The 16,202-nt window shown below is 40.1% G+C and overlaps 2 protein-coding genes across 2 annotated transcripts; both read right to left on the reverse strand.

Moving 5' to 3' along the window:
• Positions 1 to 1,851: 1,851 nt before the first annotated feature.
• Positions 1,852 to 4,069, reverse strand: smtna (smoothelin a). The gene is made up of 7 exons (XM_053339469.1): positions 3,962 to 4,069; positions 3,413 to 3,488; positions 3,175 to 3,311; positions 2,959 to 3,026; positions 2,431 to 2,548; positions 2,161 to 2,312; positions 1,852 to 1,999 (listed from the first exon to the last, which is right to left on the reverse strand). The coding sequence occupies exons 1-7, from the start codon at positions 4,067 to 4,069 to the stop codon at positions 1,852 to 1,854; spliced, it is 807 nt and encodes a 268-aa protein (XP_053195444.1).
• Positions 4,070 to 7,166: 3,097 nt separating this feature from the next.
• On the reverse strand, positions 7,167 to 13,596 carry slc35e4 (solute carrier family 35 member E4). The gene is made up of 3 exons (XM_053340214.1): positions 13,549 to 13,596; positions 11,869 to 12,479; positions 7,167 to 9,267 (listed from the first exon to the last, which is right to left on the reverse strand). The coding sequence occupies exons 2-3, from the start codon at positions 12,458 to 12,460 to the stop codon at positions 8,747 to 8,749; spliced, it is 1,113 nt and encodes a 370-aa protein (XP_053196189.1). The 5' UTR covers positions 12,461 to 12,479; positions 13,549 to 13,596; the 3' UTR covers positions 7,167 to 8,746.
• Between the last annotated feature and the right edge of the window lie 2,606 nt (positions 13,597 to 16,202).

The raw sequence follows: 16,202 nt of genomic DNA on the forward strand, positions 1-16,202 counted from the left end.
ACAGACAGCATCGCCGCCGGGGCTGTCAGGACAGGAGACGGTCACGCTTGATGTGTCGAGACTCTTGCATGTTCATGTTTGCAGGACAATACGGCAGGACGGCTGATTATACTTCGTCCTACTTCATATCATTATCTATATCGCAGCGTAGTTGGATGGAGCATCTGAGCACTTTGTCGGCCAGCATCCCGCCGCCTGTATCTCCCGCACACCACACCACCGACCCATCACGCACACTCACATTGCACCTCTCTCTTTCTGTCTCTCTCCTTCTCTATGCACTCTGGGTAAAACATATGAGCACATGGGGGCGGGTAGGAAAGGCACAACAAAAAATATCAGTTGCCAAAGTGCAGCCGGGCAAAAATAACTGTGAGCATCTGTCCCGTCAGTGACGCATTAATCTGGCATTAGTGCGTCACTGATCGGGAGAATTGATCTGCATGCCAATAATTAAATTGCGTTTTGGCAAAAGCTATAGCCTACCTATCTGTTCCAGCTGCTGGGGGCAACAGTTTAATGCAGTCAATAACAAAGTCGTCCTGTAATTAACACCGTTGTAACATGATAATGAGTAGAGTTAGTGAAATAGTGAATCTTAATATAGTAGTCAATTTAATGTTTTAACTGAATTATGAAATTGAATAAATTCATGTTAGAGAACAGTAACAGTGTCTAATTGGTACATTGGCTTTGCACAATGCTGTACTTACCCATCATGGCATTTTATTTTTATTTCATTTATTTTTCTCAATTAGGCTATACATTCAACTCTGATTATATTTACCTTTCTATTGTGATTATATTGTGATTGTATTCCCCCCCAGAGATTAATAAAGGTTATCTCATCTTAAGTTTTGTGTTATTATGTTATGTTACAATCAATCAATCTCAATCCATTTTTAACTGAACGGCAATAATTTGTAGCCCGATACTCTGAGACCCTGTTGTGTGTTGTGTTTCTTATATTGTTCAAATCCATGATATACTAGGGCTGGGAGGACATTTCAGACGCATTGTACAATATGTTCAGTGAAGAGCAACAAAAAACATTTTGCAGCCTCAAAATGACCTTATTATTTACTGCAGGGCTGTTTGTACCAAACATTCACAATAGCCTGGACTCTACCTTTGTTTGAGTCTGTTTGTGTGAGCTTTGTGATAATTAAAATAGAAGCAGCATTATGCAACCTCTGTGAGATGCACATTAGGTACATAAATCATTCTGCACATAAAGGGTGCATTGTGTCAATGAACCAATTAACAAAGCTAAAGTAATTATTTAAGGAAATCTCTATATATCCATATATGTAACTGTAAACCATTAAGTAAGTGCTACACAAATAGTTGACATTTTAACCTCTAATGTTCTTTCCTGACTAAATGATAGATTATTCATTCATGCTTTGACATAAATTATTGTTCTATTTCTATTAACTGCCAGTTAAAGCTGTTATTTACCAAGAATTACTGGAAAAACTGCTTATGAGATACATAATATTTATTAAATGTGTCTTACACACTCAGGCCAGCAACAGCATCATCATAAAATGCGTTCCCAGATTCTCTGTGGCTCTGACTGAGATTAATGCAGATGTGTAATCTCAGTGGAATGTACTGATCCGAAGCTCCAGCTGTCCACTGAGAGCACAAAAAGCAATGCAAACGCTACACATTAGGCACTGTGGTTTTATACATTCAAATGGTACATCAACTGGATCAAAAAAATACCTTATCTATTACTTTTTAGTGAGCCAAGCATCATAGACAATGAAAAACGTATATAATATTATGTATCTGACCTCAGTTTGTGCTAATATAATGAAACCTAGTGTTGGACTTCTCAAGAGTCTATGGTCGCTTCTTGGTTTTGACCAGGCCTTTCTCCACCAGGCAGCGGTAGAACTCCTGGATGTATGTGTACACACACTTCCAGTCAGGCTCTTTCATCCGGACTAAATCATCAGCGTCCAGCAGAGGGGGGCAGCCTGCCAGCCTCCTACAGACAAAGAGAGAGAGAGTGTCAATGAAAAATGATAGCAGACAATATGCCGTCAGAAATGTTAAGTCACTTTGTTCTTATCTGCAATGCACTGCTGTAGCTAAAGCATGTACCAGACAGGAGACATCTGCATCTTCATATAAGGAATGAGAGCTCACTCTGCAGTGCTGAAAGCCAGCTGGAAGTTTTCCCTGGGCGCATAAGGGTTGAGGATGGAGTACTCGAACGCATCAGGAAAGAAGCGGTGCACCAAGGCGCAGAAGGCTATGCCATCACCCCAACTGGAGGAGAAATTCTGGATGTTTACCCCCTGTCAGAGGGAAGTCAGTTGAGAAAAATAGTGGCAGTTAAGGATACATAAAGGGCAGAGCTATGTATGGCTCCATGGGGCAATAATTTACAGACAAAGACAGTCAGGCCATATTTACCTCATATGGCTCAGTTTTGGCCCTGCACCAATCCAGAAGCATTTGTTTGACATTTTTAACATTGGGTGCTGCAGAGGAAGGAGAGGTCGGGGTTGTGTCTGCAGCAGGGTTGGCCTTGCTGAAGATAAGACACAAAGATACACAGTGTATGCTCAGAAAGTATTTTACGCATATGACAAGTTTTCTTTTCTTTTTCAGTGAATGAGATAATAAAACATACAAGAGACTTTGCATCACTTGGCCTCCTATTAGACATTTAGTTACATGCTTCAGTAGAGGCACTATATGAATAGGTTCAATCTGAATTAATCCACCTATTATCAAATTAGGATTTACCATGTAAATATGTAACAAATGTGTAAAATGTGGCAGCTGTGGCTTTAATGTAAGTTTAAAAAAGGCAGAAATTAATATTGTGGGCATATGTGGGATTAAATGACTGTTTTAACTGTTCATGGTTGTTCCAGTCCAATTTAGTATAGTTTACAAACCCAAACATGCTAAAAAAGATCACATGTAAAAATTGACCTCAACATTTTTTTTCGCAAACTCAGATTTGTCTGTGCTGGTCCCTTGTTTGACATGTGACTCACCCGCTTGCTGTCCTGTTGAAGGGAGTAGAGGGTGATGGAGATGGCTGGCCTGATGGCTCTAACAGGATGCAGATAATCTAATTACTATCAAGAACCTTAAGGAGTTGAAATAAAATATGAAGTGCTATATCAGAGAGCATCTTTATAAAACAGACTTACTGTTTGTTGGTGGCTGCTGGTTCATCGATGCTCTTCCCACGCTAACACATCCACCTGCTGTTCCTCCTTTGCTCAGACCTTGCTGTCTCAGGTCCTGCTGCCTGGATCCTCGCTCCTGCTCCCGTTTATCTGATAAGGGGCAGTGAAAAAGTTAGAGAACGAGCAAAGCATCAAAGGAGAAATACAGATTTTATATGATCACTTTATTGGATGGCTATATCCTGCTTTACCTCTCTTTTTCTTGAGCAGTTCCCTTAATGCAGCGCGAATCATTCGTCTCTGTTCAAAATCTTCTGTATTGTCCAGCTAAAATAACAAACCACAGGTTAAAAATAGATCCAATTCAAAGTAACGGCAAAGCTCTCCACGGCTTTAAAAGAGATATTTTACACTTGATGTAAAACCTGGACATAAACTTTTGTAGCACATCAAGGACCGAATACCAGATTAGTCCATTACTCATAATTTCCTTTAAATGAGAGCAAATTAGTTCAACCCATGAATATGTAAACAAGGCAACGTGAAGCCAACTGACATCACCTTCAATTTTCACATGAGAAAAACCATCAGGGCAGAAATTACAAGAGGTTGATTTTACATTTATCATTTTGCAAGATCTGCATGAAACCAACAAAACAACAACCCCAAAACAAAATACACAAACAAACAAAATCCCACAAACTTTGCATAATGGTAAGCTTTTAATTCCCTTCCTGTTATTCATGACATTTTGTCCAGATTTCCCTTAAATGGCAGTTATATTACAAATATTTACTCACCATCTTGTTGAGAACCTCTTCATCCTCAATAGCAGCCAGTTCTTGACTGGTCAACGAGCCAGAGGAACTATTGGACACTGCTGGTCCACCATCAGGTTTGGACTCCATGTCTGAGGAGTGAATCTGGTTAAATCATGTAAAGAACAGCCAAACGTGTACATTTCTTGAGAGTAAGGTCTGAAAGATGACAAATATGTATGGATAAAGATAAACTTGGGCTTTGGAGACTTGAACTTCGACTCAATAATCCCAAAATTGAACAATCATTCATGACTGAAAATTTAATATTTAGACAAAGCAAACAGCAGAGACAGTGCTGTTTATACGCTAAAAATGTGCAAAAGTCTTAAAAAAAACATAAAGACCTCATCTATCATACGTTTAGTCTGTGTAGTAATTCAAATGTAAACAGTTTTATGAATTTAAACAGACATAAACTATTCACTCGTGCAAAGAAGTGTGTTTATCTTAGTGGACTACCCCTCACTGTAACTCAGCAACATGGCTGAGTGCAGCACAGAAGGGGCAAGAACACGTACAAATATAGTAATGTAGTGGAACGAGACCATTACTGAAAGAATCTGATAACAGTATGTGCTCAGACACTGGGCAGAGAGAGTTGAGGTAATGCTTAAAGGCGCAAGATGTTGAAAAAGAAATGAAATCAAATTTGAAAAATAGAAATTCAGATGAGAGATTGGTGGCTGTTGAGTTGCAGTGTCACTCACCTGTTTTTAGGGTCAAACTGATGTCTAGCGGTGGTCTTTGGGGGCTTCTTGGGAGTGTTCAATGCTCCCTTCCCCACTCCTCAACCCTGCTTCAAAGTTGTGTGGAGATCTGTGGCAGCTCAGTCCTGATGTCACACCTCACGCCGTTGCACTTCATAAGGATGCATGTTTGGAGAGTGAGCGGAGGTTGCTTACATTAACCACCCAAGATGGGAAGGAGGAGGAGGAAGAGGAGGAGGAGGAGGAAGAAACAACACATCAGGTCCTGGTCCATCAGTCTCTGTCGCCTTCAGCGGAGTCTCACCGCCTCTTGTCACTGGATCCAAGATGATGTCATGTGAAACTTTGTGGGCCAATCTCTCAGTTGAATTCTGTTTTTCAGGCGCATTTTTCGCTCGATTAGACTTTATTTAGAGTGCTGCAAATAACTTCAAGTGGGTGGGAGAACAAAGGGTTAACATGCACGGGGAAAAAAAAGAAGTGAGGAGCACTGCCATATTCAGGCAAAAAGGCTGACCAGTAGTACCCTGTTTATACAAATGGAGCAATCTTTACCAGGGACGACATATACAAGCACTCAGACAGACACACACACATCTGGGAGTAAACTACTTTTCTATTTCAACAGTGATCATTTACTGTTTGTAACTTAGGTCAGATGTACTGAATGAGCTCAGACAGCAGGAAGCAGATAAATTGCTCCACCAAGTGGTCAATACTCAAAATAACCACACACTGTTTAATAACATGCCATCACTCAGCAGGCCTTTTGCATGGCAGAAGATTTGTCATATTAGGAAAAGCACACAGATGTTACTGTGTACTCTGTTATATTCCAGAGAGCCAGCAAGACCGATAGCGGGACCCTGAAACTGAAGCAGCTGAGTTGAAACACCTGAGCTTTTTAACACAGGACTTTCTACTGTGATGTTTAAAAATGTAAATGGTTGAATAAGGCCTATCCCTGTTTCCTGGAAAGGCATCTAGAGTGGAAACGATTAGTAGTCAATGGACCGAAAAATAATCAGCAATTCTAATAATTGATTATTTAAAGTCATTTATTAAGCAAAAATTTGAAACATTCACAGGTTCCAGCTCTCAGACGCGAGGATTTGCTATTATATCATTTCAAATGTAATATTTTTGAATTTTGTACCGTATATTGTCACCTTGGGCTCTGTGAACATTGACTGCATTTCTCCCCATGTTTTCAAACATTTAATAGACATCTGTATCTGTAACTCATTTCACCACTTAAATTTATTTTCTGAACATTCCTGAATGAGTCTATGCATTAATGCAAAATGATTATATGAAACCTTTTTTATCCTCAGTGAAAAAAATGCACTTAACATTATCAAAAAAACAAAGGTTTGAATTAGCCTCTAAAACTTTGACACAACACAATAACAACAGGTTTTGGATTTCATTGAAATATGCAGGAGGTTTAACAGTGGATAATTGTAGAATTTGATGTACAGTAGGGAAAGACAAACAAATAGGTTTTCTTATAGTTTATTGTACCAGTCCATTTTTTCAAGCAACTGCAGATCATGTATATATGCACTGCCCAATACCTTTGCCCCTAAACAAGAGCACCTACAGCCACTGTTGGCAAAGTTTTATCCAAACAATTTGACAAAATGACTAATCAAATCACTCTTAGCTCTTCTACACTTTGTCCAAATAAGGCATACGAGGCAAAACATTTCATTCTTGAACCAGTGGCGTTTCAACCAGCCATTTATGACTATAAAATACATAAATATAATAAAATAACTATTTACATCCGACTAGCTTTGCAAACAATCAAAACCAGTATGTACACAGGAACCATGGGCTTTGAAGGCAGCGTCTTTGTACCTTGTCAGTGCAACAGTTGCTTTGCCCCATTGCTCGTAATCTACTCAACATGATATCCATGAGAACAAGCAGCCAAGACTTTAACTGCAAGTATAAATCTAGAGATGACTGCCAACGACTGTCTCCAAAATATGTGTTTTAAAATACGCTGACATCTATCATCAGATCTGTTTCCAAACACAATAAAATGTATCATTCACGTGCTGAAGTTTTATTGTGGCTGTTGAAAAGCTGTTTGATCTCAGCACAATAACTAATAATCAACAAACATGAGGAACCCTATTAAACAGTTGAGGTATTTAATAATGTAAAACCAGTGAAATGATACAGTATGTATATAATCACCTGTAATTGATGACTACTGCAAACACCAGTTATTTTAAAATATTAAAACCAACAAAGCCATTCATCGAACACCAAAATAAAAATGTTTTTTGCATTGTTTTCAGCTCAATGGAGTTATATGGAAAGCATCTTAAATTTAAATGTTCATTTCTAATATGATATGATGCTCAGGACAGTGTAATTCAATGAATGGCACCCTTAAAAATGTTAAATCTGTGACACAACATCCGGTCAACTGCTGTGGCAAAATATGCAGAAAATGTGGCGAGTGTCACAACAAAAAAACTTGATGTATGGCTTTGTTGTTTGTCGACTTGCGAGAGCTTGTGGTCTCTGACGGATTATACAGATTAGCAACACAGTGTGAAGAGCTTTCAAAAAGAGCTTTTAAAGTGAATATTTGGCATACCGTACATGTAGGAGGGAGTCCCAGACCTCCTGGATCATTTAAGATGCTTTCAGGAGCAGCAGCACTGTGCAGTCGTCTGTCTTGTTTACCTGACTTCTCTCTTAAGAGAAGAGGTACAGGAGAGACTAGAGATGTCTATTATTACATGTACACATGTACACATGTACAAGACACTTCAGGACCAAAATCTACAGCATTACGAAGCCAGATTGCTATAGTCATTCAAAAATAAATATTTTCTTCCACATAAATATTCAAAAGGGGAAATAAAGTATGTTTCGTCATAAAATTAAGTCAATAAATGCTTTTCAAAATACTGACGGAAAACATAACACTGTCCAGCAGGAGTCCGTTTTTAAAGGTGTGCTGTATAACTTTTTATTTTTTAAATGTCACCAACACGGAGGGAAATTTTAAATAAAGAGAAGACACTGGTTAGGATTTAAGAGATAACCTTAAAGGACAGCTCCATGTTCTTCTTCCTCGTGTCTTCCACAAGGGAAAAAGAAAGCTAAAGTTGAGTGACACTCCTTAGAGAACTTGTGAACCTAATTATCGAGGCACGCTGTAGTGAGCGCACTGTTGTAAAAGATGGAAATAATTGGACTAATTCTACAGAGACCTTCTTACTGAGCTAGTAAGGGAACAAAAACTAGGCCCTTAAGTGGGAAGCCGCACCAAGGTTCAGAGGGGAGGACACAACACAAGCTCAGACCTCTTATTAATATGTGTGCTTCAGTAAAGGAGAAGAGGCATCTCATTACACAGAAATGTTGGCTTCGTCCAGAAGTTTTAGCCCTACAGTAACCCCCACAGTCCTCATTTGACAAGCCACTTCACATAATACCAAAAAAAAAGAAAAGAAAAGAAAAAGCTGCCATAAAACCCAGTTCCTTACCATGTCAGGACCAGGTGAATGTCAGGTAACAGTACCATTAATATATCTATCTTTTTAATACAAATTGTGCCCGTTCAGATTTGTGGCAGAGTGCCTTCTAAACCCCCGCCCCCCCCCCTCAATGTCCAATGAGGCTCTCCACAGCCGACAGTTTCCATGATCGCCAGCCGAAACGTTGATTAGAGCCCTCTGCAAATGAGAACATTTTCACAGTGGAGTAGTATGACTGACAGTGTGAATACCTCTTGAGGTATCAAACAGTTTAGTGTGCTCATGCATGCATACACCGCTATAGGTTATGTATGAGTGATATACAGATGAAGGAGAGAATCTAACCATTGCGGTGATAAATAAAAGGGGACCTTTGACTTTTTTCTGCATCTCTGCCGACTCCTGTTCTCTGTGACCAGAGGAGAAATAAATTGGCACAGTGAGGAAGTGAGGAGAAGGTCACAGTCCCTCTGCTGATGTTGACCACTTAATGACACACACTGTATAATGTGTATCTTTTAACATTTTATTCTCTCCTTCATCCTTTCAGTTCAGTCTGTCTTATCGTCCTGTTTCCCGTCTGTTTTCTGCGGATGATATGCTGGTTCAGATGCACTAGCTTTGTCTTCTGCACCATCAAACTCCATCTGCCCGGACCCTTTCGCTTTGGCCTTGCGTGCGTCCAGGTAGCTGACAATGTACTCCGAGTTCTGATAAATGAGCATGCCGGATAACGTCAGCACAGCGCCGGCGCAGCTGAGGGCGGACAACTCGCTGCCGAAAAGCAGCTGAGACAACAGCAGGTTCCCCACCACGCTCAGGTTGCCGAGGATATGCAGAGTGACGGCAGAGGTGAGCGTGATGACGCAGCAGCTGGCCAGGTTGTACATGACCGAGCCCAGGCAGCTGAGCAAGATGAAGACCCACAGGTGACGGTCATAGTGGAGCGGCGACTCCAGCAGTGCCCAGTTTTCTAAGGCCAGAGCCGCCACGGCCAAGATGCAGAAGCTAGGAATGGACATCAGGTAGAGCAAGAACACAGAGTTGATTTTCTCCTCCTGCAGTAAAATACCTGAGTAAACAGAGAAAAGTAAACAACAATTATAACCATGACACATTGTTAAGATGACACCTTTGAAAGACTCACTGTGCTCTACCAGTCTGAGCAGGTTCCTGTGTTTTTCCGTCATGCAACAGCTGACGGGGAGTTTTGTTAACCGTCTGATAGCAGGAGGAACGAGGGGAGTTATGCAAAACACCTGTTTGGAGAGTTATGTGTAATCTGCTTTTATGTCTGGACATGCAGTGAGCAAAACACAACTATAAAAACTCTTGATGCTTTAGTAAGTGCGAAGGCAGATCTGACACTGTTCACACACTGTAAACACTTCACTGTGTTTAATGAAATATGGTGTCAAACTGAGCCTTTAAACAAAAAGGCGTGACCAAAGTAAGTCAGAGAAAAGTCGACTTATGAGTGAAACTGTTACAACAACAAATAAATGAGGATGAAAATAGCCTCTTGAAATATAAGATATCGTCCGGCTAGATTGGCACCTCAGGATGAAATCAAAGTTTCAACCATGATTAAAAGTGCACAAATTCAGCTCCAAATGCCAAAGAAGGACAGAACTTTTCCTTCCTGTATTTAATAAGCAACTCTCTACATGCTTTTGCAGTCCCGTATTGTTTGTTACTGAGCTGATACACTGGAATATTTGAGGATTTAAACTGATGACCCCGTCTTCACAAGCTTGCTGCTACTCCACCAGGTACAAAGTATGATGCATTACAGCCCGCTGAGCAGAACTGAATATCTGCTTTTGAGTTACGTAACAATTAAAGACAGGGTCTCTGGGTATTTTTAGAATAGCTCATTACTTTCCTTCTCTGACAACTACGACATTATGGAGACGTAAGAATGTTAGAGACCCTGATCCACAGCACACAATACACTCATCTGTGGTGGAAACAGAACAACAACAAAAACAAGTTTAAACATTAGTTAATGAGAACACTGGATAAATCTCGACATTGTGACATCAATTCAAGAAAGGAATCTGCAGCCTCTTTCCCAAGAAATGTTGGCGTACACTTCTGAGAACGTGAAAGCTGTGTCACCACATTTTGTCTTCTTTCTAATTTGAAAATATGTTGCAAACTAGAAATACGGCCTCACAGTTGTATGAATCCGCCAACCAGGCAAGGTGCAGTTTACATCTGAGTCTGTCCAGACACATTTAATATTCTATAGTGAAGTCTCTGAAATAATATAATAAAAAGGTATTAGGTGTATTTTCTTTGTTTGTGTTCACGATTGGCCGATAAAGCTGATTCTGATAGAGCACAAAGTTGAAGCCATGACCGCAGATGAGGCTTCAGATGTAGAAGTTGCTGCAAAAATATTAATGCTTCACACACACATCTTCAACCTGGCAGCACAGAAGAGCCACTTCAGTTTAAAAGGTGGGCACCCACAATTAGTGTAATCAATTCAGCATCTGACCAAATGTGAAATATGGTCACAACCTCCAATTCTGTTTCTGAGTTATGGCGTTGAATAACGGCCAGAAAAGTGTTTTGGCAGAATATAACGTTGTCCCAGTGAAATTGACCTTTGACTTTTTGGATATAAAATGTCATCACTTCATCCTGTTTCTTCATCCCATTTCTGTGAAACTTTGTCATAGTTAGTGTATGAATTCTTGAGTTATAGCCAAAAACATTTGTGCCATATTTGAAGAAAATCCTGAGATACTGTGCTCATGAGAATGAGACATATGAATAGACAGAAAAAGTAACACCTCTGCTTGGACTGCAGTCACTCTAATCTGTTACTGCATTAAATGTTTCTGGACCGTCTCTATTTCTTTTGGTATTTCTTGAATGCTGGTGTATAAATAGCCTATACAGAAAACAGAAACGTGGATGGAAAATAAGAGAAACACGAGGTGAAAATGACTTAGCCTTATCAGTTAATCAGATGATGACAGTGAAATGCAACTAGAGCTACAACGAGTTGTTTAGTTGTAAACTATTAAATTATCACCAACTATTTTGATAATTGATTCATCATTCAGAACAAAAAAAAAGTCAAAATCTTTTGATCTCAGCTTCTCAAATGTGAATATTTTCTGTTTTTTTAGTCTTCTATGACAGTAATCTGAATATCTTTGGGTTGTGGACAAAAAATATTTGAAGACGTCACCTCTAATCGGTTATTGGAGAAAATAATCAACAGATTAATAAGCAATAATGAAAATAACTGTTAGTTTCAGTCCTAAATGCAACTGTCACTCAAAGAAGTTCAGACTTTCTGAACTTTGCTGACCATCAAAAAAAAGCACAGACACAAGAGGTCAGTGCAGTGTAGTCACCAGGATGTGTACAAAGTACTGATGTTTGTATCATGTTCCCTAGAAACCAGAAAGAATTTCCCTATGGGTGTGTTACTGGACTGAGTCATTAACAACTAAAAAGTTCCAAGACCGCAGACTGGTGCGGTGTGCGAAGGGAAACACTAAAATACTCTCTGATGTCAGTGGCATGATATAGTTTCCATAAATTAGTGAAGTCAGTTGTTACATCTAAAACTAAATAAAACCAAATGTTTATCTCAACAGTCTGAGGTGATAAATAGTGAACTGAGTGACACAGGTAAAGTTGGACTTACTCTGCTGAATGGACTTGACACCCCGCAACATGGTGGCTGCAAACACAAAGAAGCAGCCGGTCTGATCGAACTGGACTTCTCCCAAGATGCTGAAGGAGGCACCCAGGCATATGGGCATCATGGCTGTGTATTTGAGGATGTGATGCTGTTTGCCTAGGATCAGCGTGGAGATGGCCAGAGTGAAGAGCGGGGTGGTGGTGTAAATCATTTGTGCAAATGACAGCTGGACATAGTTCAGACCCATGTTCCCGAAGGCGATACTGGCACAAAATGTCAGACTCAACAGGAACACCTTACACTTTGCGCTGGGGGTCAGGTCCTGCTCTCCAGCCCCTCTGTGGCGGATCACCTGCAACTTGATCAGTCCATAATCCACCACTATGGCTGTCAGCATGTGCAGGGCTGACAGCAGCAGAGGGTACCTGAAGTTGTAAACGGCAAATATCCATTTGTTGAGGCTGGAGATGGTGGTGCCCGTCACCAGCCAAACAATGACAGCTGACAGCAGATGGAACATCTCTGCGGGTGGCCTCCTCCTGCCTCTCTGTTGCAGAGTCGCCTCGCATTTTGAGAAGCCATCGGCGTTGATCATGTTCGTATCATTGTCCTCTCTGTAAGGAAAACACATGTTGAATCCTCAATCCACTCATATCCAAATGCAACGCACGATCAAACCGGCACGATTAAACAAAAAAAAGACGAAAACAACAAACGACGCAGCTGTTTTTTCTTTTCTCTTTCTCCTCTGCGGTGTTTTGCTAGTCTTTTGTTGTCAAGTTAAGCAGCGTTTTTTCAGCACCGCCTATAGACACGTGTTTCTATTTTGCATGACGGGCTGGTTGTGTAACGCACCCCTGCGCACGCAAAATGACATCTGCTGAAGCAGGAAGGCGGGCAGGAGGGAGGAAAGAGAGGAGAGGGGAGCTGCTCAGGCTAGAAAACAGAGCGCGCCTGCTGCAGGACGGGGACGGAGGGGAGTGGTTATTATCCTGACAGTGACGACTCGGTGTGATGCACCAAAAACACTCAGCTGTGTAGTAAACATCATGGGACAACTTACGTACTGGACGTGCCACTAATACAATATTATAAATATCAGGCAGCAGCTCATTCGTGTTTTTCTCCCACCTCGTTAGTTTTAAATAGCAGCTTACTTCACTGCCTGCGGAGCGGAAGGATACCCTGAAAACAGAGCACACTCACCTGCTAGCTGGTTAGCGTTTTATTCATGCTAGGCTTTGAATTGACGTCAAACAGCTGGACCGCTCGGTAACCGTGGACACAAAGACATGACAGTCGGGCAAAATAAATGGGTAAAGTGGGTTAGGTTAGCTGACCTCTGTCGTGGACTGACCTGTCACTTGACACCGGACAGCTGAATGTCTTTATGTCATGTTACAGACCAGCTAACGTAGACTTGCAATACGAAAACAAGCCAACTGCACTTACCGTTAGTGATATTTCCTTTCCTAGGATGGCGAAGTTATTGCCCGCCCTACTCCGCTTCTGATTGGCTAATCGTGATATTCTTACCCTAACTCTAACCAATCCAAGCAATGAAGGCAAAGAGTATTAGCCAATCAGAAATAGAGTAGGACATGTCTTGATTTCGCCATTGTAATAAAATAAATATGACTACCGTTAGCTCTTCTATCACAATATGAGCTTCAATGTTTCTACCTTGTTCTTCGAAGAGTACCTCGACAGCACTGACACAGGCCGGTCGCATTCCCGAAATCTCCGTCCGTCCGTCGGTCAGTCAGCCAAGCTGTGGCGGACAGCACCTCAGTGGATGGTTTATTTAAAGGGCAATAACACCGATTTAGCTGTGGCTTGTCGTCGTGCATGCTGCAATCTGAATGCAACCCCATGTTTTACCAGTGAACGTGCTGAGGAGTGTTCTTGCCATCATATCAAATGTCCAGGACAAATATAAAATAAAAAGTAGGAACATGAGGTAATAATTTATAAAAAATGCAAATATTAAGCTATTAAAGATGCAAATGCTCATCATCTGATGTTAAGATAAGAGTACAATAAAGTGAAAGTAAAACAAGCACTACATGAGGTCATACTGCACAGACTTCCTCTTTCTAGACAGTGACATAATGTACACAGGACAGTATTACAGCTGAGTCAGCAATTCTTTTTTATTGTCAGATGAGAGGTTTCTGGTGTCTAATTTGGTATTTTTTCACTTATGACAGCATCTGAATATCACCCTCATCCCAGATGAAAGACAGTGTCCAAGGAGAAATTCATTCTTGGCCTCGAGGCAGTGTGAACGTCATCTCTGTTAGTGTGTGTATCATGCTCATTCAAAAGAACAACAGTGGGTCGACAGTAAACAACAGCATGGTGACATATTTATGTTTTTATTGGAGCTAAAAAATGTAAAATTTTTTGAGGTAATTGGGCACAAACGGTGAATTCACATCATGTTTCAGTTTAGAGTCTACAAACAGTTAGCTAGGTGAAGAGGCTTCTCACTACTCGTGCTCGAGCCCTCTAAAACCATGCATAGCTATATGTTGCCATGGAAACCTTTGAGTTTATGTAACATATATCATTACCTGCAGGTAAACATAACATTGTGCTTTATTTGAACAACACTTTATTTGCATCATCATTATATACTGTATCCTATAAATTCTTAATTTCCCCAAACATCTCATTAACTGGTATACAGTCTCCACTCTGTTTAATATTATGTATACACAAGTAGAGCTTAAATATTGACCAGAGTATGAACGTTCAAGTAATGTGAAACAAATATATTCTTACATTGATAATAAATGAAGTGATTCTATAGAGTATGTATATTTGTTGCTATATACAGGCCAAAAGCAACCAGGCAGTCATACAGTACATGTGCACCATGCCCTATTGTATAATACACAGTTAGCTTAAATCTATAAATAAACAGATTATTACTGTTCATTAAGATAATTTATATTTACTACTCATGTACATCAGCGCTTGTTTGAACATAAAACCTTTGCAAATGTACTGTTAAGCTTTTTCTTGACTGTTTTTCTGGTCATTTGACTGATGTATATAAATCAGTTTGCTTTATGTAACTATCAGTCAGTTAATACTGTCATTGTAACTTTTTTTTGTGCTGCATTACAAAAACCTCTCTGACCTGGGGGTATTATCTTTTCAAGTGCCCGTGTAGTCAAGTAATTGGTGACATAAAGAAAAGGATTTTACTCACTCCCAAAGCTAGCTATTTAGTAGTTTTAACTAGAGGACACAAATTTGTTGCTACTTACTGGGACGAGAAACCCTGATTTTAGACATTTAAATAGTAAAAATGAAACAAAAAGGAACACTGAAGTATTCAATACATGTACTGTATGTCCTTCTAAATAAAAAAAAGAAAGAAATAACAACAACAAATAAAAGCTTGTCAGATCTCTATAATCGCTATAACTCTCAGAGTTTGGTTGAAGTTATAACAGGGATTTACTACTTCATCACATAATTAAGGCTTAAATTACCGTCAAGCACCAATATAATCCTTTGTTGAGGAAAATCCCCCAGGTTTAGCAGATATATACTTCACAGGAACTCCTATTGTTGGGTCTGAAGATACTTGAGGTGGTACTCCAGTGATTTAGTATTGCACTCCCATAAAGTTCAGAGATTTGTGAGAGACAAAATAAAAAAAGATACAGCAGCAGCACAGATATCCCGACTTTTTGCAACGTAGTATGGGTCACGCTGTAAATATGCTGAACACAAGTTTGTAATCTCTAAATCCAATTTGTAAATTCCTCAGATGATGTCGCTTTAGTAATTTTCTTGGACTAGACAAAGCTCTCCCATTGACAGTGAAGACATTATGCAACTGTACTCACAGTCTGGGTAGTGCTCTTCATTACTGGAAAATTTACTTTAACGTGGAAAATTGGTGGAGTGCCCCTTAAATGCAAGCAGACTCATGATTTCAAGATCATGTGGGGAAAAAGCAGTTACATATAAAACAGTATGTTGTTTTTCAGTCAGCAACTACCTTGGTTTTTATTGGCCTTGTAGCTGCTCTTTAGAGGCCTGACAGAGTGGACTACCGCTGTAAATCTGCCAAGATACAGATTGTGCAAAAACAGAGTAGTAAAAATCCCAAATATCCAGGAGGGATCAATAAATGAAGTTCTGGTGTGAAAAAAGTCTTTTAGTGCAGAAGAATCCTGTGTCCTGCAATGGTCCTTTAAAAGTCTCACGTCTCAGTCAGAACCCAGGATGAGGAACACGCTGTTCCCGCTTCGAGAGAAACAAGACATTCAGTCCCCGTACCGAAACATCTGTGGCACTCCTTGCCCTTAAGTTAT

The sequence above is a fragment of the Scomber japonicus genome, chromosome 19 (assembly GCF_027409825.1).
Source record: "Scomber japonicus isolate fScoJap1 chromosome 19, fScoJap1.pri, whole genome shotgun sequence".
Taxonomy (NCBI): domain Eukaryota; kingdom Metazoa; phylum Chordata; class Actinopteri; order Scombriformes; family Scombridae; genus Scomber; species Scomber japonicus.

Bases quoted from the DNA above. Each gene is read 5' to 3' on its own strand.
- smtna (XM_053339469.1), bottom strand. From the start codon at position 4,069: ATGGAGTCCAAACCTGATGGTGGACCAGCAGTGTCCAATAGTTCCTCT. The intron at 2,549-2,958 runs GTCAATTTTTAC...TCTTATCTTCAG, and splicing joins TTGCGAAAAAAAATGTTGAG to CAAGGCCAACCCTGCTGCAG. The intron at 2,313-2,430 runs GTAAATATGGCC...TCCCTCTGACAG, and splicing joins CCAAAACTGAGCCATATGAG to GGGGTAAACATCCAGAATTT.
- slc35e4 (XM_053340214.1), bottom strand. From the start codon at position 12,460: ATGATCAACGCCGATGGCTTCTCAAAATGCGAGGCGACTCTGCAACAG. The intron at 9,268-11,868 runs GTAAGTCCAACT...CTGTTTACTCAG, and splicing joins TGTCAAGTCCATTCAGCAGA to GTATTTTACTGCAGGAGGAG.